This window comes from Musca domestica, unplaced genomic scaffold, assembly GCF_030504385.1.
Source record: "Musca domestica strain aabys unplaced genomic scaffold, Musca_domestica.polishedcontigs.V.1.1 62, whole genome shotgun sequence".
Taxonomy (NCBI): Eukaryota; Metazoa; Arthropoda; class Insecta; order Diptera; family Muscidae; genus Musca; species Musca domestica.
The window spans coordinates 3,422,009-3,446,455 of NW_026712369.1; the positions used below are offsets into that span (position 1 = coordinate 3,422,009).

General features: G+C 29.6%; 1 protein-coding gene across 1 annotated transcript; it reads right to left on the reverse strand.

Annotated features, from left to right (window-relative positions):
• Positions 1-10,624: 10,624 nt before the first annotated feature.
• Positions 10,625-24,225, reverse strand: LOC101891754 (angiotensin-converting enzyme). Its single transcript, XM_005183159.3, has 8 exons — positions 24,111-24,225; positions 12,879-12,933; positions 12,267-12,813; positions 11,842-12,205; positions 11,426-11,777; positions 11,012-11,367; positions 10,773-10,945; positions 10,625-10,694 (listed from the first exon to the last, which is right to left on the reverse strand). The coding sequence occupies exons 2-8, from the start codon at positions 12,915-12,917 to the stop codon at positions 10,678-10,680; spliced, it is 1,848 nt and encodes a 615-aa protein (XP_005183216.1). The 5' UTR covers positions 12,918-12,933; positions 24,111-24,225; the 3' UTR covers positions 10,625-10,677.
• Positions 24,226-24,447: the final 222 nt, after the last annotated feature.

Sequence of the window (24,447 nt, forward strand, 5' to 3'; positions counted from 1 at the left end):
TAAACATGTCTTGCATTATTGGCGTTACAAAGTTCGAGACCATTAACATGGATCATTAAATGTTCAGTTTTGGGGGCCATGCACAGAGCGGTGTGAGGAGATTCAAATTTAAAAAGAAAAAATTATTGGAATTTTCGAGGAGAATATTGAATATTGGATTTTTATAAAAATATTTTTTTTCATTGAACAGCAAACGTGGACTTTTATAAAAATATTTTTTTCATTGTCCAATAAACGTGGACTTTTATAAAAATATTTTTTTCATCAACCAAAAATCATAGATTTTTATAAAAATATTTTTTTCATGGACCATTAAACGTGGATTTTAATAAAAATATTTTTTTCATGGACCAATAAATGTGGATGTTTATAAAAAATATTTTTTTTTCATTGAACAATAAAGGTGGATTTTTATAAAAATATATTTTTTTTCATTAATCTATAAACGTGGATTTTTATCAAAATATTTTTTTCATGGACCAATAACCGTGGATTTTTATAAAAATATTTTTTTCATGGACCAATAAACGTGGATTTTTATAAAACTTATTTTTTATTGGACCAATAAATGTAATTTTTTTAAAAATATTTTTTTATGGAGCGATAAACGTGGATTTTTTTAAAAATATTTTTTTCATGGAGCAATAAACGTGGAGTTTTATAAAAATATTTTTTTTCATAGAACAATAAACGTGGATTTTTATAAAAATTATTTTTTATTGGACCAATAAATGTCAATTTTTATGAAAATAATTCTTTCGTGGACCAATAAATGTCAATTTTTATGAAAATAATTCTTTCGTGGACCAATAAACATGGATTTCTATAAAAATATTTTTTTCATGGACTAATAAACGTGGAATTTTATAAAAATATTTTTTTCATGGACCAATAAACGTGGATTTTTATAAAACTATTTTTTTTTTCATGGACCAATAAACGTGGATTTTTATAAAAATATATTTTTTTCATAGAACAATAAACGTGGATTTTTATAAAAATATTTTTTTCATGGGCCAATAAACGTGGATTTTTAAAAAAATATTTTTTTTTCATAGAACAATGAACATGGATTTTTATAAAAGTATTTTTTTTATTAACCAATAAACGTGAATTTTTATAAAAAAATATTTTTTTCATGGACCAATAAACGTGGATTTTTATGAAAATATCTTTTTCATGGACCAATAAACGTAGATTTTTATAAAAAATATTTTTTATGGACCAATAAACGTGGATTTTTATAAAAATATTTTTTTCACGGACCAAGAAACGTGGATTAATATGAAAATATTTTTTTTTCGTGGACCAATAGACGTGGATTAATATGAAAATATTTTTTTTCGTGGACCAATAGACGTGGATTTCTATAAAAATATTTTTTTCATAGAACAATAAATGTGGATTTTTATAAAAATATTTTTTTCTTGGACCAATAAACGTGGGTTTTTATAAAAATATTTTTTTCATGGAACAATTAACGTAGATTTTTATTAAAAAATTTTTTTCATAGACCAGTAAATGTGGGCTTCTTGAAAAAAATATTTTTTTCATAAACCAATAAATGTGGGCTTTTTTAAAAAAATATTTCTTTCCACGGACCATTAAACGTGGATTTTTATAAAAATATTTTTTTCATAGACCAATAAAAGTGGATTTTTATAAAAAAAAATTTATTGACCAATAAACGTGGATTTTTATATAAATATTTTTTTCATGGACCAATAGACGTGGATTTTTATAAAAATATTTTTTTCATGGACCAATAGACGTGGATTTTTATAAAAATATTTTTTTCATGGACCAATAGACGTGGATTTTTATAAAAATATTTTTTTCATGGACCAATAGACGTGGATTTTTATAAAAAAAAAAATTTCATGGTCTAATAGACGTGGACTTTCATAAAAAAAGGTTCATGGACCAATAAACGTGTATTTTTATAAAAATATTTTTTTCATGGACCAATATAAAAATATTTTTTTTTTTCATGGACCAATATAAAAATTTTTTTTTTTCATGGTCCAATAAACGTGGTTTTTTATAAAAATATTTTTTTCATGGAACAATTAACGTGGATTTTTATAAAAATATTTTTTTCATAGACCAATAAAAGTGGATTTTTATAAAAAAAAATTTATTGACCAATAAACGTGGATTTTTATATAAATATTTTTTTCATGGACCAATAGACGTGGATTTTTATAAAAATATTTTTTTCATGGACCAATAGACGTGGATTTTTATAAAAATATTTTTTTCATGGACCAATAGACGTGGATTTTTATAAAAAAAAAAATTTCATGGTCTAATAGACGTGGACTTTCATAAAAAAAGGTTCATGGACCAATAAACGTGTATTTTTATAAAAATATTTTTTTCATGGACCAATATAAAAATATTTTTTTTTTTCATGGACCAATATAAAAATATTTTTTTTTTCATGGACCAATAAACGTGGTTTTTTATAAAAATATTTTTTTCATGGAACAATTAACGTGGATTTTTATAAAAATATTTTTTTCATAGACCAATAAAAGTGGATTTTTATAAAAAAAAATTTATTGACCAATAAACGTGGATTTTTATATAAATATTTTTTTCATGGACCAATAGACGTGGATTTTTATAAAAATATTTTTTTCATGGACCAATAGACGTGGATTTTTATAAAAATATTTTTTTCATGGACCAATAGACGTGGATTTTTATAAAAATATTTTTTCATGGACCAATAGACGTGGATTTTTATAAAAATATTTTTTTCATGGACCAATAGACGTGGATTTTTATAAAAAAAAAATTTCATGGTCTAATAGACGTGGACTTTCATAAAAAAAGTTTCATGGTCTAATAGACGTGGACTTTCATAAAAAAAGTTTCATGGACCAATAAACGTGTATTTTTACAAAAAAATTTTTTTCATGGACCAATATAAAAATATTTTTTTTTTCATGGACCAATAAACGTGGGTTTTTATAAAAATATTTTTTTCATGGAACAATTAACGTAGATTTTTATTAAAATATTTTTTTCATAGACCAATAAATGTGGGCTTCTTGAAAAAAATATTTTTTTCATAAACCAATAAATGTGGGCTTTTTTAAAAAAATATTTCTTTCCACGGACCATTAAACGTGGATTTTTATAAAAATATTTTTTTCATAGACCAATAAAAGTGGATTTTTATAAAAAAAAATTTATTGACCAATAAACGTGGATTTTTATATAAATATTTTTTTCATGGACCAATAGACGTGGATTTTTATAAAAATATTTTTTCATGGACCAATAGACGTGGATTTTTATAAAAATATTTTTTTCATGGACCAATAGACGTGGATTTTTATAAAAATATTTTTTTCATGGACCAATAGACGTGGATTTTTATAAAAATATTTTTTTCATGGACCAATAGACGTGGATTTTTATAAAAAAAATTTCATGGTCTAATAGACGTGGACTTTCATAAAAAAAGTTTCATGGACCAATAAACGTGGATTTTTATAAAAATATTTTTTTTCAATAAACGTGGATTTTTATAAAAATATGTTTTTCATTGAACAATAAACGTGGATTTTTATAAAAATATTTTTTTCATTGAACAATAAACGTGGATTTTTACAAAAAATATTTTTTCATGGACCTATAAACGTATATTTTTATAAAAATATTTTTTCATGGATCAATAAATGTGGATATTTACAAAAATATTTTTTTCATGGAACAATAAACGTGGATTTTTATAAAAATATCTTTTCTATGGACCAATAAACGTGGAATTTCATAAAAATATTTTTCTCGTGGACCAATAAACGTGGATTTTTATAAAAATATTTTTTTCATGGACCAATAAACGTGGATTTTTATAAAAATATTTTTTTCATGGACCAATAAACGTGGATTTTTATAAAAATATTTTTTTCATGGACCAATAAACGTAGATTTTTATAAAATTATTTTTTTCACGGACCAATAAACGTGGATTTTTATAAAATTATTTTTCTTTTTCATGGTCCAAAAAATTGACATTTTTTAAAAACATATTTTTTATTGAACCAATAAACGTGGATTTTTATAAAAATATTTTTTCAGGGTCCAATAAACGTGGATGTTTTTAAAAATATTTTTTTCATGGACTAATAAACGTGGATTTGTATAAAAATATTTTTTCCATGAACCAATAAACGTGGATTTTTATAAAAATATTTTTTTCATGGACCAATAAATGTGGATTTGTATAAAAATATTTTTTCCATGAACCAATAAACGTGGATTTTTTTAAAAATTATGTATGGACCAATAAATGTCAATTTATATGAAAATATTTTTTTCATGGACCAATAAACGTGGATTTTTATAAAAAATATTTTTTCATGGACCTATAAACGTATATTTTTATAAAAATATTTTTTCATGGATCAATAAATGTGGATATTTACAAAAATATTTTTTCATGGAACAATAAACGTGGATTTTTATAAAAATATCTTTTCCATGGACCAATAAACGTGGAATTTCATAAAAATATTTTTCTCGTGGACCAATAAACGTAGATTTTTATAAAAATATTTTTTTCATGGACCAATAAACGTGGATTTTTATAAAAATACTTTTTTCATGGACCAATAAACGTGGATTTTTATAAAAATATTTTTTTCATGGACCAATAAACGTGGATTTTTATAAAAATATTTTTTTCATGGACCAATAAACGTGGATTTTTATAAAAATATTTTTTTCATGGACCAATAAACGTGGATTTTTATAAATGTGTTTTTTTTTCATGGACCTATAAACGTGGATTTTTTTATAAAAAATATATTTTCTTGGACCTATAAACGTGGATTTTTTTATAAAAATATTTTTTTCATGGACCAATAAACGTGGATTTTTATAAAAATATTTTTTTTCATGGACCAATAAACGTGGGTAATTTTATAAAAATATTTTTTTTTTGGACCAATAAACGTCGATATTATGAATATATTGATTTTTATAATTTTCCCGGTTTTTTTTAGGTTTTTTTTTCACAGATCATCAGACCACTATATTTGAAATTTTAAGACTTTTTTCATTTTCAAATGATTTCAAATAACTCTAATATTTCAATCACTTGCATCGTAATGCAAAACCACAAAGGGTTTCGAAACGCGAAAACACTTTTCCAAATTTCACTTTCAGTTGTCATCAAAGCCAAATTAATTTTTTTTCGCAAACCAATTGTTTTATTTCGCTTATCTAGGCTTAAACGCTTTGTTGACTTTCTAGGCCAATTAGATTCAAATGCTTTGTTGCTGTTGTTATTTTCTGTTTCTGCAAGTTGCTTAGCTTCATTGTCGGCCACTTTTTGTTGAGCCTGAGAATAAATTGTTTCTTTGCCAGGTTTTGTTTTTCCCTCGTTTTCTACACACCAATATACCGACGGCCAGTTAGCAATTACCTCTTCTTTGAAGCGTTTCTAAACCGCAACTGAAGACCATTTGGATGATGGTTTCGCTGTTTGGTCACACCAGCTGGTCTTCTTTGCCATTCAGTTTGGAAGTTGCATTATTTTTTTTTTTTTTGTTTTCAACATAACTCCCCTCTCCTTGGAGCGGAATGGTAGATGAGAGTTTGTATCTCTTTCTTTACAAGCCGGCTTTTTTGTGATATAACAACTTGTTTGGCTAAGAGATTAGTGTGAGTTCGAAAAAATCAGGTTTAAAAATGTCGTTGGCCGAAAGAGAACTCTTAAAATAGCAGTTCGTAAGAAGAGTATATTATAACCCAAAAAGTTTTATAAAATTCCGCGTTAAATGGGAAAAAAAAATATTTCTATAAAATTCCGCGTTTAATGGTAAAAAAATATGTTTAAAAAATATTTTTTATAAAAATCCACGTTTATTGGTTTATGAAAAAATTATATTTTTATAAAAATCCGCATTTGTTGCTTCTCGAAAATAATATTTTTATAAAAATACTCGTTTATTGGTTTATGAAAAAAAAAATATTTTTATAAATATTAAAATATTTTATTTATTGGTTCTCAAAAAAAAATTTATAAAAATCCACGTTTATTGGTCCATGAAAAAAATATTTTCATGTATAGTCACGTTTATTTATATTTTTAAAAAAATCACTTTTTTGGTTAATGAAAAAAATTATTTTTATAAAAATCCACGTTTATTAGTCCATGAAAAAAAATAAAGAAAATATTTTTATAAAAATCCAATTTTGTTGCTCCATAAAAAAATTTTATAAAAATCCACGTTTATTAATTCATAAAAAATAATAAAAAAAAAACAAATTTATTAATTCATAAAAAAAATTATAAGAATCCACCTTCATTAATTTATAAAAAATAATTTTATAAAAATCCACGTTCATTAATTTATAAAAAATAATTTTATAAAAATCCACGTTTATTAATTCATAAAAAAATAATTTAAAAAAAAAACAAATTTATTAATTCATAAAAAATATAAAAATCCACTTTCATTAATTTATAAAAAAAAATTATAAAAATCCACGTTCATTAATTTATAAAAAATAATTTTATAAAAATCCACTTTCATTAATTTATAAAAAATAATTTTATAAAAATCCACGTTTATTAATTCATGAAAAAAATATTTTTAAAAAATCCACGTTTATTAGTCCATGAAAAAAAAAATATTTTTAAAAAATCTACGTTTATTACTCCATGAAAAAAAAATATTTTTAAAAAATCCACGTTTATTTGTCCATGAAGAAATATTTTTATAAAAATCCACGTTTATTAGTCCATGAAAAAATATTTTTATAAAAATCCACGTTTATTGAACTAATAAAAAATATTTTTATGAAATTCTAACATTGTTATTCCTTAAAAAAAATATAAAAATCAACCGTGGTTGACCTATAAAAAAAATATTTTTATAAAAATCCAAAAAAAAATATTGGTCTATGAAAAAATATTTTTATAAAAATCCAAAAAAAAATATTGGTCTATGAAAAAATATTTTTATAAAAATCCACGTTCATTGATTCCTTGAAAAAGAAATATTTTTATAAAAATCCACGTTTATTGGTTCTACAAAAAATATTTTTTATAAAAATCCACATTTATTGGTTCTACAAAAAATATTTTTTATAAAAATCCATGTTTATTGGTTCTACAAAAAATATTTTTTATAAAAATCCATGTTTATTGGTTCTACAAAAAATATTTTTATAAAAATCCACGTTTATTGGTTCTACAAAAAATATTTTTTATAAAAATCCATGTTTATTGGTTCTACAAAAAATATTTTTATAAAAATCCACGTTTATTGGTTCTACAAAAAATATTTTTTATAAAAATCCACGTTTATTGGTTCTACAAAAAATATTTTTATAAAAATCCACGTTTATTGGTTCTACAAAAAATATTTTTATAAAAATCCACGTTTATTGGTTCTACAAAAAATATTTTTATAAAAATCCACGTTTATTGGTTCTACAAAAAATATTTTTATAAAAATCCACGTTTATTGGTTCTACAAAAACTATTTTTATAAAAATCCACGTTTATTGATCCATCAAAAAATATTGTTATAAAAATCCACGTTTATTGATCCATCAAAAAATATTGTTATAAAAATCCACGTTTATTGATCCATCAAAAAATATTTTTATAAAAATCCACGTTTATTGATCCATCAAAAAATATTTTTATAAAAATCCACGTTTATTGGTTCATGAAAAAATGTTTTTATAAAAATCCACGTTTATTGGTTCATAAAAAATATATATTTTTAAAAAATCTACGTTTATTAATTCATAAAAAAAATATTTTTATAAAAATCCACGTTTATTAATTCATAAAAAAAAATATTTTTATAAAAATCCACGTTTATTGATTCAAAAAAAAAATATTTTTATAAAAATCCACGTTTATTGGTCCATGAAAAACATATTTTTTATAAAAACTCAGGCTTATTGGTTCATGAAAAAAATATTTTTATAAAAATTCACGTTCATTGGTTCTTTAAAAAATATTTTTATAAAAATTCACGTTTATTGGTTCTTTAAAAAAATATTTTGATAAAAATCCACGTTTATTGGTTCTTTAAAAAAATATTTTTATAAAAATCCACGTTCATTGATTCTTTAAAACAAATCATTTTATAAAAATCCACGTTTATTGGTTCATGAAAAAAATATTTTTTTAAAAAACCACGTTTTTTGGTTCTTTAAAAAATATTTCTATAAAAATCCACGTTTATTGGTTCTTTAAAACACATATTTTTGTAAAAATCCACGTTTTTTGGTTCTTTAGAAAAAAATATTTTTATAAAAATCCACGTTTATTGGTTCCCGAAAAAAATATTTTTTATAAAAATTGACGTTTATTGGTTCATGAAAAAAATATTTTTAAAAAAATCCACGTTTATTGGTTCATGAAAAAAATATTTTTAAAAAAATCCACGTTTATTGGTCTTTTAAAAATATATTTTTATAGAAATCCACGTTTATTGGTTCTTTAAAAAAATATTTTCATAAAAATCCACGTTTATTAGTTCTTTAAAAAAATATTTTTATAAAAATCCACGTTCATTGGTTCTTTAAAAAAATATTTTTATAAAAATTCACGTTTATTGGTTCATGAAAAAAATATTTTTATAAAAATTCACGTTTATTGTTCAATGAAAACAATATTTTTATAAAAATCCACGTTTTTTGTTCAATGAAAACAATATTTTTATAGAAATCCACGTTTATTGTTCAATGAAAAAAATATTTTTATAAAAATCCACGTTTATTGTTCAATGAAAAAAATGTTTTTAAAAAAATCCACGTTTATTGTTCAATGAAAAAAAATATTTTTATAAAAATCCACGTTTATTGTTCCATGAAAAAAATATTTTTATAAAAATCCACGTTTATTGTTCAATGAAAAAAATATTTTTATAAAATTCCACAGTTATTGGTCCATGAAAAAAATACTTTAATAAAAATCCACGTTTATTTGTCCACGAAAACAAGTATTTTTATAAAAATCCACGTTCATTGATTCTTTGAAAAAAATTATTAAAAATCTACGTTTATTGGTCCACGAAAATAAGTATTTTTATAAAAATCCACGTTTATTATTTCTTTAAAAAATATTTTTATAAAAATCCACGTTTATTGTCTCTTTAAAAAATATTTTTATAAAAATCCACGTTTATTGTTTCTTTAAAAAATATTTTTATAAAATTTTTTTTTTTTGATAAAAATCCACGTTTATTGTCTCTTTAAAAAATATTTTTATAAAAATCCACGTTTATTGTTTCTTTAAAAAATATTTTTATAAAAATCCACGTTTATTGTTTCTTTAAAAAATATTTTTATCAAAATACACGTTTATTGGTTCTTTAAAAAATATTTTTATAAAAATCCACGTTTATTGGTTCTTTAAAAAAAATATTTTTATCAAAATCCACGTTCATTGGTTCTTTAAAAAAATATTTTTATAAAAACTCACGTTTATTGGTTCATGAAAAAAATATTTTTATCAAAATCCACGTTTATTAATTCATGAAGAAAATATTTTTATAAAAATCCACATTTATTGGTTCATGAAAAATTTTTTAATAAAAATCCACGTTTATTGGTCCACGAAAAAAAATATTTTCATAAAAATCCACGTTTATTGGTTTAAGAAAAAAATATTTTTATAAAAATCCACGTTTATTGGTTTAAGAAAAAAATATTTTTATAAAAATCCACGTTTATTGGTTTAAGAAAAAAATATTTTATATAAAAATCCACGTTTATTGGTTTAAGAAAAAATATTTTATATAAAAATCCACGTTTATTGGTTTAAGAAAAAAATATTTTTATAAAAATCCACGTTTATTGGTTTAAGAAAAAAATATTTTTATAAAAATCCACGTTTATTAATTCATAAAAAAAAAATAGTTTTATAAAAATCCACGTTTATTAATTCATGAAAACAAATAGTTGTTTAAAAATCCACATTTATTAATTCATGAAAAAAAATAGTTTTATAAAAATCGACGTTTATTGGTTTATGAAAAAAAATATTTTTATAAAAATCCACGTTTATTGGTCAATGAAAAAAAAATATTTTTATAAAAATCCACATTTATTGGTCAATGAAAAAAAAATATTTTTATAAAAATCCACGTTTATTGGTCAATGAAAAATAATATTTTTATAAAAATCCACGTTTATTGGTCAATGGAAAAAAATATTTTTATAAAAATCCACGTTTATTGGTCAATGAAAAAAAATATTTATTTAAAAATCCAATCTACTTGGTCCGTGAAAAACAATTTTTAAAAAAATCCATTTTTTAGTTAATGAGAAAAAATCTTTTTTTTATAAAAATCCACACTTTTTGGACCATTAAAATTATATATATATTTTAATAAATGTCTAAAATTATTATTTCAATGAGTTACAAATGGAATAACGAACTTGATATACTCTCCATACTATGTATAGTGGAGGGTATAAAAATCCAGAATTATTGGTCGATGAAAAACATATTTTCATAAAAATCCTCATAGGTTCTCCATATCCCTTTTCCTCTTAATTAAAAATCCATTTTATTTTTTTAAAATAAAATTTTTATTTTAATACTGTTTTTTTTTTTTTTCAAATAAAATTAATCAAAATTGGGGATTTGAATATAAAACTTAAGGAACGGAAATTAAGTGCCTGGACTTATGCTGAAACGCATTCTGAAAAACAAAAAGAGAAAAAGAAATAGCGATTAGTAATTCCCAAACTTAAACTCAAATTAGAGCTGGGCGACTTACTGTCCGATTTAGTCCAGCCAATTGGTACATTATTCTTAAGGTTCTCAGCTTCCAACCAGACGCGCAATGGTTCGAAATATTCGGCAATGGCCTTGCCGGTCATGGTGCGTTCACCGTTGAAGGCTTCCAATGCATCGGGCCAGGGTTTGGAGGCACCCAGGGACAACATGTTCCTATAAACGAAAAGTATGGGTTTAGAATAGGTTTTCATTTAAAGAAAATCCTGGAGGAAAACCTACTCGAAAAGTTTGCCAGCTTCCTTGCTGCCATAGATGTCACAGTTGTCCAAAGGATAGGCGGGATTGCCGGGCACATATTCACCAGCTGTAATACAGGCGGACTTGTAGAATTGGAATTGAATGATGAACGAAACCAAATATCTCAAATATTCAACATCGGCAGAGACATGGTATTTGGCGGGGGCATCGAAATCGTGTTCGGTACGAACTACTGGTGGTTCAATACCCGAGTATTCTTCACGCAACTTCCAGAAGGCACAGTTCCAGTCGGATTTTTCAACCTGGCCACGGAACAAGGCCCAACGGTATTTGTCCATGGTGAAGGCGAAGGGCAGGAAGACGATTTTGTCCAAAGCCTAAAGGGAGGAACGATTATTATCTATTCCAAAATTGTTTCCAGTTGCCCCCACTTACAGTCAAGAACAATTGATTGATGCGAGCCTCCTCATCACTGACATAGTTCTTCAAGAGACCAACACGTTCCAAATGCTTGGGTGTGGAGACGGACAAGGAGAGCACATCACCGACAGCTTCATGGAAACCAGGATTGGCACCGGTACGATAGACAAATGGCTGGTGTTGGTATTGCAGGAAATATTGGATGTGACCCAATTCATGGTGGACGGTAAAGAATTGATCCTGGGTGACACGGGTGCACTGCTTGATGCGTACATCATCGACCAAATAGAAATCCCAGGCAGAGGCATGGCACACCAAATCACGGCCATCGCTGGGCTTCTCCAAAATACTCTTGTCCCAGAAATCTCTGAAAAAAATTAAAAAAAAAAGGATAAATTCCGAATCCGAAATTCCTTCTCTTGACAACTTACTGTGGCAACTTCTTCAAACCCATGGACTGGAAGAAACCATCACCCATTTCGAACATTTTCAGGGGGGTATAACCCTGGGCAACCATTTCATCGCTAACATCTACCAATGGCTTGTTGGGGAAGGGCGAAACAATATCGGCAATGCTGGACCATTGTTGGGCCCACATGTTACCCAACAAATGCATGGGCAGGGGACCGGTTTTGGAGACAACCTCATCGCCATAGAATTGATTCAAACGATGGCGCACATAACCATGGATTTGTTCATACAGGGGTTTGATGTCCTCGAAAATGGCTTCCAATTGTTGTTCGAAGGTGTCATCCTCGTATTCATCCAACCACACTTCGGCACCATCAGTGAAATCTAAGAGAGAGAGAGAAATAATGAAAAGAGAGAAATTTCAAAAATCCTATCCCATACTCACTATTCAATTTAGCCGATTTGGTGTTCAATTCAATATATCTCTCAAACGATTTGCGGGTGGGGGTGCCAGCCTTATCATAGAACTGAACCCAATAATGTTTCAACTCCTCAGGATCACGGCTCTTGGTAATGATTTCCTCTACCTCGGGATCCAAAGACAAGTCGCATTTCTCACCATTCTTGTAGTCGCAAACACGGACCTTGGCAAAATTCGATTCCATCGACGAGAGAACATCCAAAAGTTCGGCATAATCTTCTTCGGGCAGGGCAGAGTAACCAGTCTTAGACAAGATTTTGAATTGACGTCTAACATCGGCCGAACCATAGGTACGCCAGTTGAATTTCTGAATATCCTTGGCAACTTCTTTCATGAATTTGGCATTCTCGGCGGAAATCTCATTACGTTTGCGTTCATTCTCATCCGTGATGTTGGAGGCATAGGCCCACGAGGCTTCCGTTTCGACATTGGTGTGCTTGGCCAATTCTTTGTTGATATTCGCCAAATATTCGGTGGCAATAATTTCCTCCTTAACGGCAGCGTGGCAAATCTGAAAACAGGAAAAAAAATGTCAGATTATTTTTTGGACAATAGAGGAGAAAATTCAAAACTTACCGCCAAACCGGCCACAAGGGTGACTAAGAGCAATTTCATTTTTAAACAAGGGGATCTGAAAGGAAATGAAAAAAAAATAAATATTTGAATTTTTTGGATTTCGGATGTAACAAAATTCAGGACTTTTTGACAGATATTGGTCATTTGGTGCACAAATAACTTGAAATCGGTTGAAGATACACTGGTGGCCAAAACTAAAGCAACTGAAATTACAAGGAGAATGAATGCCCTGTAACTTTTTCAAAAATTAAGAAAATGAGAAAGTTTTTCTTGTTTTAAATTAGGTACTTTATTCACTTTTTAAAAACCTAAAACATAAAACCAAAATTCATTTTTATATAAAAAATTATGTTTGGTAAAGTCAATTAACCCGATTTTGGCTTGGACAAAACAAAAGCAACTCTGTTGTACATTCATATAACCGCTGCAATTTCAGTGGTTTTTACTGTGATATTTATCGCTTTTTGCTTCCTTCGACAATTTCGCTTGTCATAAATCCTTTTTGAGAAGTTTTTTACAACAGTATATGTTTTTCTTTTCGTTTTTCAAGTACTGCCAAAAAAAAATTTAAAAATGGCTAGAAACAAATACTGTACCTGAATAAAACAGCAAATTATCAGTGATTATCAAAACAACATATCACAGAAAATGATTTCCGAGAAATATTTCATAAATATTTATGTGATTTCATAATTATGTCTGTGCACTAAGTCGGTTTTTTGAAACTGGATCAGTAGTAACAGTCCATAACGGATGAAGGCCGTGAAGAACTTCAGCCCATACTGATCCACAAATTGTGAGAGAAATAAAAAACAACTATTTAAGAGTTCAACAGGATTGGTGAGAGAGCAATCATTGGATATAAGCTCGAGATCAGTGCGTAGACGAGTAGTGGCAGCTGGTCTGCGTGCCCGTAAGACATCAAAAAACCATTTATATCTGAAAAAATCAAAAAGGCTTTCGGAAACGATAATATTAAGTGGAATCAAGCTCAATGGAAAAAACATTATTTCTGGGATGAGTCTACGTTTAATATTAAAGGCTCAGACGTGAAAAATTTTACGGTGAGAAGACCAAAAAATGAAGGACTCAAGCCGCAGTGTTGCAAAGGTACAGTGAAGCATGGGGGAGGGTCAAAAATGGCGTGGCGCTATTTTTCTTTCTATGGACTTGGGTCTATCCATAAAATAAAGGAAGTTGTGGATCCGTTTGTTTACAAAGATGTGTTGGACATCACGTTGTTCCCTTACGCTGAGTAAAATATTGGGCTGATTTGTGTGTTTCAGCATGACAATGATCCCAAACTTGTATCAAAACTTGTCAAATATTGGTTGCGGGAGTCAAAAATTCATGTTTTGTTATGACCGGCACAATCACCTGACCTAAACTCCTTAGAAAGCCTTTGGAGTATCGTAGATAGGAAGATCAAGAGAGATTCGGAAATAAATAAGCACAACATTTTCTAAAGAACTCGGGGTGCCTGGGAAAGCACACCCAAGGATCAAATTGAGCGTGTTATAGATTCAATGCCTCGTAGGTGTGCAGCTGCTATCAAAAATACTGGTTATGCTATCGACTACTAGCCAAAATTTAATTATTTTAAAATAAAAAATCAAAAGTTGCTTTAGTTTTGACCAAGCAAAAATTGGGTCATTTTAGTTTTCCACATATTATTTTTCGTTCAAACTTATTTTTGTATTTTTATTTTTAGTTTATTGAAAGAGAATTAAACCCCTCATTTAAAACTGGAAAAATAATTACGATTTGTTTATTTTTGTAAAAGTTACAGGACATTTATTGTCTTTGCGATTTAAGTTGCTTTAGTTTTGGCCACCAGTGTATATGTGGGAGCTATATCTAAATCTGAACCAATCTTGATAAAATTTGGTAGAGGTACTTTTGAAGTCCATGAGTTATCTGGTACCAAATATCATAGTTGTCGAATGCATATTACGCATGTGAGGGACTTAAAACACCGAATCGGATGAAACTTATATATGGGAGCTTAAGCTATATCTGAACCGATTTTCCGCAAATTCGATGTACTTCCTTCTAGACTGGATTCGGTTGAATTTAGCAAAATTCAGGTCATTTCGACTTATATTGGCCATTTGGTGTACAATTAACCCGAAATCGGACGAAGATATATATGAGAGCTATATTCAAAACTGAACCCATCTTGATAAAATTTGGCAGAGGTATTTTCGAGCAGTATTTGATGCCTGGTACCAAATATCATAGTTGTTGCCGTATGCATATTACGCAAGTGAGGGACTGAAAACCCCAAATCGGATGAAACTTATATATGGGAGCTATAGCTATATCTGAACCGATTCTCTCCAAATTTGATGTACTTGCTTCTAGACTAAATTCGGTGGGATGTACCAAAATTCAGGTCATTTAGACTGATATTGGCCATTTGGTGCATAATTAACCCGAAATCGGACGAAGATATATATGGGAGGTATATCCAAATTTTAACCGAACTTGATAAAATTTCCCAAATCGGATGAAACTTATATATGGGAGCTATAGCTATATCTTAACCGATTTTCACCAAATTTTATGTACTTGCTTCTAGACAGAATTCGGTTGGATGTACCAAAATTTAGGTCATTCGGACTGATATTGGCCATTTGGTGCACATTTAACTCAAAATCGGACGAAGATATATATGGGAGCTGCATCTAAATTTTAACCGATTTTAATAATTTTGCAGAGGTATTATTGGCCTCTATCTGATATCTGGTGCCAAATATCATTGCTGTCGAATGTGTATTACGCATGTGAGGAACCTAAAACCTCAAATCGGATGAAACTTATAAATGGGAGCTATAGCTATATCTGAACCGATTTTCACCAAATTTGATGTACTTGATTTTAGACTGAATTCGGTAGGATGTACCAAAATTCAGGTCATTTGGACTGATATTGGCCATTTGGTGCACAATTAACCCGAAATCGGACGAAGATATATATGGGAGCTATATCTAATTTTTAACCGATCTTGATAAAATTTGGTAGAGGTATTTTTGAGGTCCATGAGTTATCTGGCACCAAATATCATTATTGTCGAATGTATATTACGCCTGTGAGGAACCTAAACCCCAAATCGGATGAAACATATATATAGGAGCTATAGCTAAATCTGAACCGATTTTCACCAAATTTGATGTACTTGTTTCTAGACCGAATTCGGTCGGATGTGCCAAAATTCAGGCCATTCGGACTGATATTGGCCATTTGGTGCAAAATATACCCAAAATCGGTTGGAGATATATGTGGGAGCTATATCCAAATCTGAACCGATCTTGATAAAATGTGGCAGACGCATTTTCGAGCAGTATCTGATGTCTGGTACCAAATATCATTGTTGTCGAATGCATATTACGTAAATGAGGAACTTACAGACCAAATCGGATGAAACTTATATAAGGGAGCCTAAGCTATATCTGGCCCGATTTTCACCAAATTTGATGTACTTGCTTCTAGACTGAATTCGGTCGGATGTGCCAAAATTCAGGTCATTTCGACTTATATTGGCCATTTGGTGTACAATTAACCCGAAATCGGACAAAGATATATATGGGAGCTATATCTAAATTTTAACCGATCTTGATAAAATTTGGCAGAGGTATTTTCGAGCAGTATCTGATGTTTGGTACCAAATATCATTGTTGTCGAATGCATATTACGCCTTTGAGGGACTTACAGACCCCAAATCGGATGAAACTTATATAAGGGAGCCTGAGCTATATCTGACCCGATTTTTACCAAATTTGATGTACTTGCTTCTAGACCGAATTCAGTTGGGTGTGCCAAAATTCAGGCCATTTGAACGGATATTGGCCATTTGGTGCACAATTAACCCGAAATCTGACGAAGATATGTGTGGGAGCTATATCCAAATCTGAACCGATCTTGACAAAATTTGGCAGAGGTATTTTTGAGGTCCATGAGTTATCTGGTACCAAATATCATTCTTGTGGGGTGCATATTACTTATGTGAAGGACTAAAAACCCCAAATCGGATGAAACTTATATATGGGAGCTATAGCTATATCTGAACCGATTTTCACCAAATTTGATGTACTTGCTTCCAGACCGAATTCGGTTGGATGTGTCAAAATTCAGGCCATTTGAACTGATATTGGGCATTTGGTGCACAAATAACACGAAATCGGTCGATGATATATGTGGGAGCTATATCCAAATTTCAACCGATTCTCACCAATTTCAAAAGGGTTCATCCTTAGGCCAAACAAATATTTTTTGGAAAATTTCATCTCAATCGGATAATAAATGCAACCTGCATTTTGTTTACTGACATGCATGAATCGCCTCAGAAAGTGATTCTCTGAAGATCCTCAAAAGTAACTATGGGCTGTCTCGCTTCCTACTCCATGTTACAAACATGCTCATACACAAAGACATAATACCCTTACCACCATGTGGTGTAGGGTATAAACATTTCAAAACTGGTAGATTCTTACCGGTTCTGGAACTGAGCAAAAGTGGTTGAAAATTTACAACCTGAACTTTGAAATTTCTTAATCGCAACAAGCGTGCCAAACTTTCTCCCTTCCCCCTTTGATTACTAAAAAAAAGGAAAAGTGATCTTTATTGATTTACAAGACCCAAAATGTTCCGTCAATATTTTCTTTTTTTTTTTTCAATTTTCGATTAGATCTGAAATTGATTATTTCTGGTTAATTCCAGAATGCCATAAATCTTGGTAATCTATGACAAAATTACGCTTCCACGCCCCATTTATCGCGATCATTTAATTAAGTAATCTTATCTTAGAAGTGTGGGGAAAACTTGCTACCTACCATAAACAAATAACTACTGCATGGATAATGCTGTCGATTTATGACCATTTTGGAAAAATCACAACAACAATAATAAATATTTTAAATCAATGCCGGTGGGTTTTTATCTATTTTGCAAAAATTTATTGCAATCTTTGCAGAATTGATAACAAATTTCCTGGGAATTAAATTTGGCAAGTAATGGGAGAAATTTACGAAGGTCTTAGGTTCATAAGTCCTCCAAATTGGGGAAACGTGCCCTCTAAATTAATTATTTTTTAAAATTCGCTTTTTTTTAAAGTTCGCCATTAAATTCGAGGTTTATTTTCGAAACACTGTTAAAACTTACTTCCTCCTAAACGCTTTATTTCGTTTCGTCGACTCTTCCGACACCACATTGAAGAAATTTTAATCACGTATGCGACCACAGCAACGTGATTACAATAATTAATTAATGATACCCTCAATCCAAACAAATCGTCTTATGGCGGGTATTTTTAATGAAAATAAGTAGAATGCGTATTGAGGCAAAAAAAAAAATTAAAGTTTATACGAAAAGTTCAAGATCATTTTCAAAATGTCATTGGCCATTAAGGCAAGACTCTAAATGGAGACAAAATGAGGTTTAGAACATTTTAGGTATAGTCGATGAAAATAAAAACGACAATTAAAAAAGCATTTAAGTTCGGCACGGTCCTCTACCATTTGGAAAAAACTTGAAAAATTTCAAAAGATTCCGAAAAGGTGCTATACAAAGACCTGGACCTGTCACAGGCTGTAGTACCCATTAGTGACCCCAAATACGAAATTTGAAACATTTCCGGTGAATATTGTCGTTAAAATCATTAAAATATCGAATATAAGAAGTTACTGATATATGGAGCCTATACGGTGAATATTGCACCTAAAATCAAAAAACCGTCAAAAAAGACCTGGACCCGCGCCAAAAAATTTCTGGCATAGACTGTAGTTCCCATAACGAACTTTAAATACGAAATTTTAAACAACTCCGAGTGAATGATGTTGTTAAAATCATTAAAATACCGAACATAGAGAGGTACTGATATATGGAGGCTATACGAAGACCTGGACCTGCATACGCAATTTTCTGTCACAGGCTGTAGTACCCATTACAAATTTCAAATACGAAATTCGAAACAAATCGGGTGAATAATGACGCTAAAATCATCAAAAAAAAACGAATATCGGAAGGTACCGCTATATGGGGGATATACGAAGACCTGGACCTGCATAGTCAATTTTTTTTGTCACAGGCTGTAGTACGCATTACAAATTTTAAATACGAACTTTGAAACAAGTTCGAGTGAAAGATATGTTAATATCATTAAAATACCGAATAACTGGAGGTACGGTTATATCGGGGATATATGAAGAACTTGATCTGCATACGCAATTTTTTGTCACAGGCTGTAGTACCTATTAGGATCTTCAAATACGAAATTCGAAACAATTCGGGTAAATGATATCGCTTAAATCACCAAAATACCGAAAATCGAGAGGTACCTTTATATGGAGGCTATACGAAGACCTGGACCTGCACAGATAATTTTCTGTCATAGGCTGTAGTTTCCATTTCGAACTTCAAATACCAAATTTCAAACAATTTCTGTGAATATTGTACCTAAAATCGTCACAGATAATTTTGGACCTGCACAGATAATTTTCTGTCATAGGCTGTAGTTCCCATTTCGAACTTCAAATACCAAATTTCAAACAATTTCTGTGAATATTGTACCTAAAATCGTCAGAATACCAAATATCGGAAGGTACCTTTATATGGGGGCTATACGAAGATCTGGACCTGCATACGCAATTTTTTGCCATGGGCTATAGTACCCATTAGGAACTTCAAATACTAAATTTGAAACAATTTCGGCGAATAATGTTGCTAATATCATCAAAATACCGAATATAGGAAGGTAACGGTATATGGGGGCTATACGAAGACGTGGACCTGCATAGACAATTTTCTGTCGCAGGTTGTAGTACCTATTAGGAACTTCAAATACGAAATTTAAAACAATTCCGGTGAATATTGTAGCTAAAATAATCAAAATACCGAGTATCGCGAGATACCTTTATATGAGGCCTATACGAAGACCTAGATCTGCATTGACAATTTTCTGTCACAGGTTGTAGTACCCATTACAAACTCTAAATACGAAATTTCAAACAATTCTGGTGAATAATGTCGCTAAAATCAATACCGAAAATACCGAAAACGGGAGGTACGGTTTTATCTGGGCTATACGAAGACCTGGACCTGCATAGACAATTTTTGGCATAGACTGTATTACCTATTAGGAAGTTCAAATACCAAATTTCAAACAATTTCTGTGAATATTGTCGCTAATATCATCAAAATACCTAATTTCGGGAGGTACCTTTATATGGGGGCTATACGAAGATCTGGACCTGCATAGACAATTTTCTGGCATAGGCTGCACTATCCGTTACGAACTATGAATACGAAATTTGAAACAATTCGGATGAATGATGTCGCCAAAATCACTAAAATACCGAAAATCTTGAGGTACCTTTATATGGGGGCTATACGAAGACGCGGACCTGCATAAACAAATTTCTGGCTGCAGTAGATATAGCCCATCTTCGAACTTGTCCTGCATGCACACAAAAAACTGATCTGTGAAAAATTTTAACTTCATATCTCAATTCGTTTTGGCTCTCTTTGATTACAACAGAAGGACAGGACGGATAGGACTAAATCGTCTTAGAATATTATTCCAATCAAGAATATATATACTTTGTTAGGACTCTAATTAATATTTCGATGAGTTACAAATGGAATAATGAACTTAATATACCCTCCATACTATGTATGGTGGAGGGTATAAAAATAGATAAGGTATTCGTGCTATCCGCGGCATTTTGGATAAAATGGATAATTTATACACGTTATCTGAGTTATTAAGGATAATATTTAATGATAAATGGATAAAATGAGTGAAAAAAACTACGTTCTCCGAGATAGTTCAGGGAAACGGATAATGTATCTTTCTGGTTAAAAAGAATAATGCAACAACCTTTTCTGAAGTAGTTTTGGATAAAATGGATAATTTATCTATGTTATGCAAACGGATTATTTATCTACGTTATCCGAGCCATTTTGAATAAAAAATATTATGAATATACGTTATCCAAAGTATTTTGGATAAATTGGATAATGCATCTACGTTATCCGAGGTCACGGATAATGCATAATGGATAATCTATTCACGTTATCCAATCCATTTAGGATAAAATGGTTAACTTATCTACGTTTTCTGAGGCATTTTGGATAAAACGGATAATCTATCTGTGTTATCCAAGGCATTTTCGGATAAGATGAATTGTGGCAGTATGGATAGAGTGGATAATGTGTATACGTTATCCGAGATATTTTGGATGATATGGATAATGTATATACTTTATCCGAGGTGCTTTGGATAACATTGATAAGGTACATATGTTATCCGAGGCAGTTTGGATAACATGGATAATGTATATACGTTATCCGAGATATTTTGGATAATATGTATAATGAATATACATTATCCAAGGCAGTTTGGCAGTAATGTGAATATTGTTTTTGCATAATATGGATAATGGTTATATGTTATCCGAGTTAATTTGGATGATATGGATAATTTACACTCTTTATTCAAAACACTTTGGATAACATGGATAATGTATATATCTTATCCGAGGAATTTTGGATAAAGTGGATAATGTTTATAAGTTATCCGGCGCATTTTGGATAATGACTCTTTTTATCCGAAGCACTTTGGATAACAGGGATAATGTATTTAAGTTATCCGAGGCATTTTGGATAAAACGGATAATGTATCTAAGTTATCCAGCGCATTCTGAATAAAGTTAATAATATAAGGTATCCGAAGCCGATGGGATAACGTGGATAATGTTTATAAGTTATCCGAGGCACTTTCGATAACATGGATAATGTATATATGTTTTCCGACGCTGTTTGGATAAAGTGGATAATGTTTAAAGTTATTCGGGGATGATGGATAACATGGATAATGTATTTTCGTTATCCGAGACATTTTGGATAAATTGGATAATGTATCTAGATTATCCAGAGCATTCTGAATAAAGTTAATGCTATATATAAGTTATCAGAGGAAGTTGGAATAAAGTGGATAATTTTTATAAGTTATTCAAGGCACTTTGGATAACATGGACAATGTAAAAACCTTATCCGAGGCACTTTGGGTAACATGGATAATGTATTTATATTATCCAAGGCAGTTTGGATAAAGTGGATAATGATTATAGTTTATCCGCGGCATTTTGGATAAAACGGATAATGTATCGGGGATACCCAAGCTATTCTGAATAAAGTTTATAATATATATATACGTTATCCGAAGCAGTTGGATTAACGTGGATAATGTTTATAAGTTATCCAGTTCATTTTGGATAATATGGATAATTTATGCACTTTATCCGAGGCACTTTGGATAACATGGATAATGTTTTTAGGTTATCCGTGGCATTTTGGATAACACGGATAATGTATCTGAGTTATCCAAAGCTGTCAGAATAAATATAAAAATGTGTATAAGTTATACGAGGCCGATTGGATAACACGGATAATGTGTATACGTTATCCGACGTATTTTGAATGATATGGATAAAGTATATACTTTATCCGAGGCAGTTTGAATGAAAAAGATAATGAATACACCTTATCCGTGGCATTTTGGATAAAACGAATAACGCGTCTAGGTTATCCAGAGCATTCCGAATAAAGTTAATAATGTGTATACGTTATCTGAAGCAGTTTGGATAAAGTGGATAATGTTTTTACGTTATCCGAGGCAGTTTGGATAACATGGATAATGTATTTATGTTATCCAAGGCAGTTTGGATAAAGTGGATAATGGTTATAATTTATCCGCGGCATATGAATAATGAACACACTTTATCCGAGACACTTAAGATGACATGGATAATGTATTTATGCTATCCGAGGCAATTTGGATAAAGTGGATAATGTATTTATGCTATCCGAGGCAGTTTGGATAAAGTGGATAATGTTTATAAGTTATCCGGGACATTTTGGATTATATGGATAATGTACAAACTTTATCCGAGGCACTTTGGATAACATGGATAAAGTATATATGTTATCCGGTGGGTTATGCAAAGCATCCTGAATAAATTTGGCAATATAGATGTGTTATCCGTGGCAGTTGGGATAAAGTGGATAATGTTTATCCCTTATCCGAGGCATTTTGGATAAAAAGTGTGATGTATACACTTTATCCGAGGCATTTGGACACGTTTTTCGCAGTAATTTGTATTAAATGGATAATCCAAGGCAATTAGGATAAAACGGATAATGGATTTTTGATAAAATTGACAACTCTTATCAAGATTTTCAGGGTAAAATTGATATTAAAAATATTTGGATAAAATATCCTTGTTATCCGAGACATTTTGGATAATTTAGAATTTTTTACGTTATCCAAATAAATCTTATTTAGGCTTTTTGGATAAAATGGATAATTAAAAATTTTGGATAAAATATCCTCGTTATCCGAAATCCTTTGGATATTTTGGAATTTTTACGTTATCCAAATAATTTTTCTTAAAGTGAATAATGTACTCCTATTATCCGAATTCATTGGATAAGATGATGTATTTATATTATCTATGTATTTTGGGTTGGATAAAATGGACAGTTTTATTGTATCATGTTTTATTTTTTTGATACAACTGATTATCCACAGCAGCATTTTCAATAATAATTAATTTTAAATTTTCCAAAAATTTTCTTTTCATGGAGGTAATTATCCACTTTTCAAAAGCCTCTAACAAAATTTCAAATTTAATAACAAAATGTAATTGGTAATGTGTCATTATCCGTGAACTGTGATCCAATTATACGCTGTGACTTTTATTGGGAATCACCCCTCCCATCTGTAATTATTTTCAAATCGATTTCCATACAAAATCGTACACTGTGTCGCACACGCATGGCGAAATGGACGAATTGAAAAATATAAACAAAATGTACTTGACACCATGCATGCATTCGTTTATTTAGGTTTTGGAATGCTTCAAATGTCATCAACGGCAATGACAACAAAACTCAATTGTCAAGATGTAATTATGTCAAAGATCACAGATAGACAGACCGACACACAAACACACACACACACACACACATCACTCATTCTTTAAATATTTAGAAAAGGTCTCAAGAAGACAATGCAATTTTGTTTATCCACTTTGTTATTTAAACTTGGCACAGAAAGAAATAGGTTTATGAAAATTTATTTTTTTCGCTTTAATTGAATTGTGATTTCTGATTTAGAAATCCGAAATAAATTATCTTAATTAAAAAATTCTATTTGCCAATTATCACACTTACGCTTGACCGACACACACAACGGGACAAACAAACAAATCTACCGACAAAACTAAGTGTGCCCACCAAATGCGACACACAGCAACTGAATCTCTAATCGAAAAACTCAGCTTTATATATCAAACCGGCCCCAAATCCCCACCAGTGTTGCTGGGAGATTAGTACTTGACTCTCGCTCGCAATGCTCATTTGATCAAAAAAAAAAAAACAATAACAAACCGTTGAGATTAAAATGCACAACATCTACTGTTATTTTTTGTTGTTGTCGTTTCTTATTTGAGAGTTAACTCTCATAATTTAAAGAGAGTTATCTTCTCTGGGTTGTGTTCACAAGCCAACC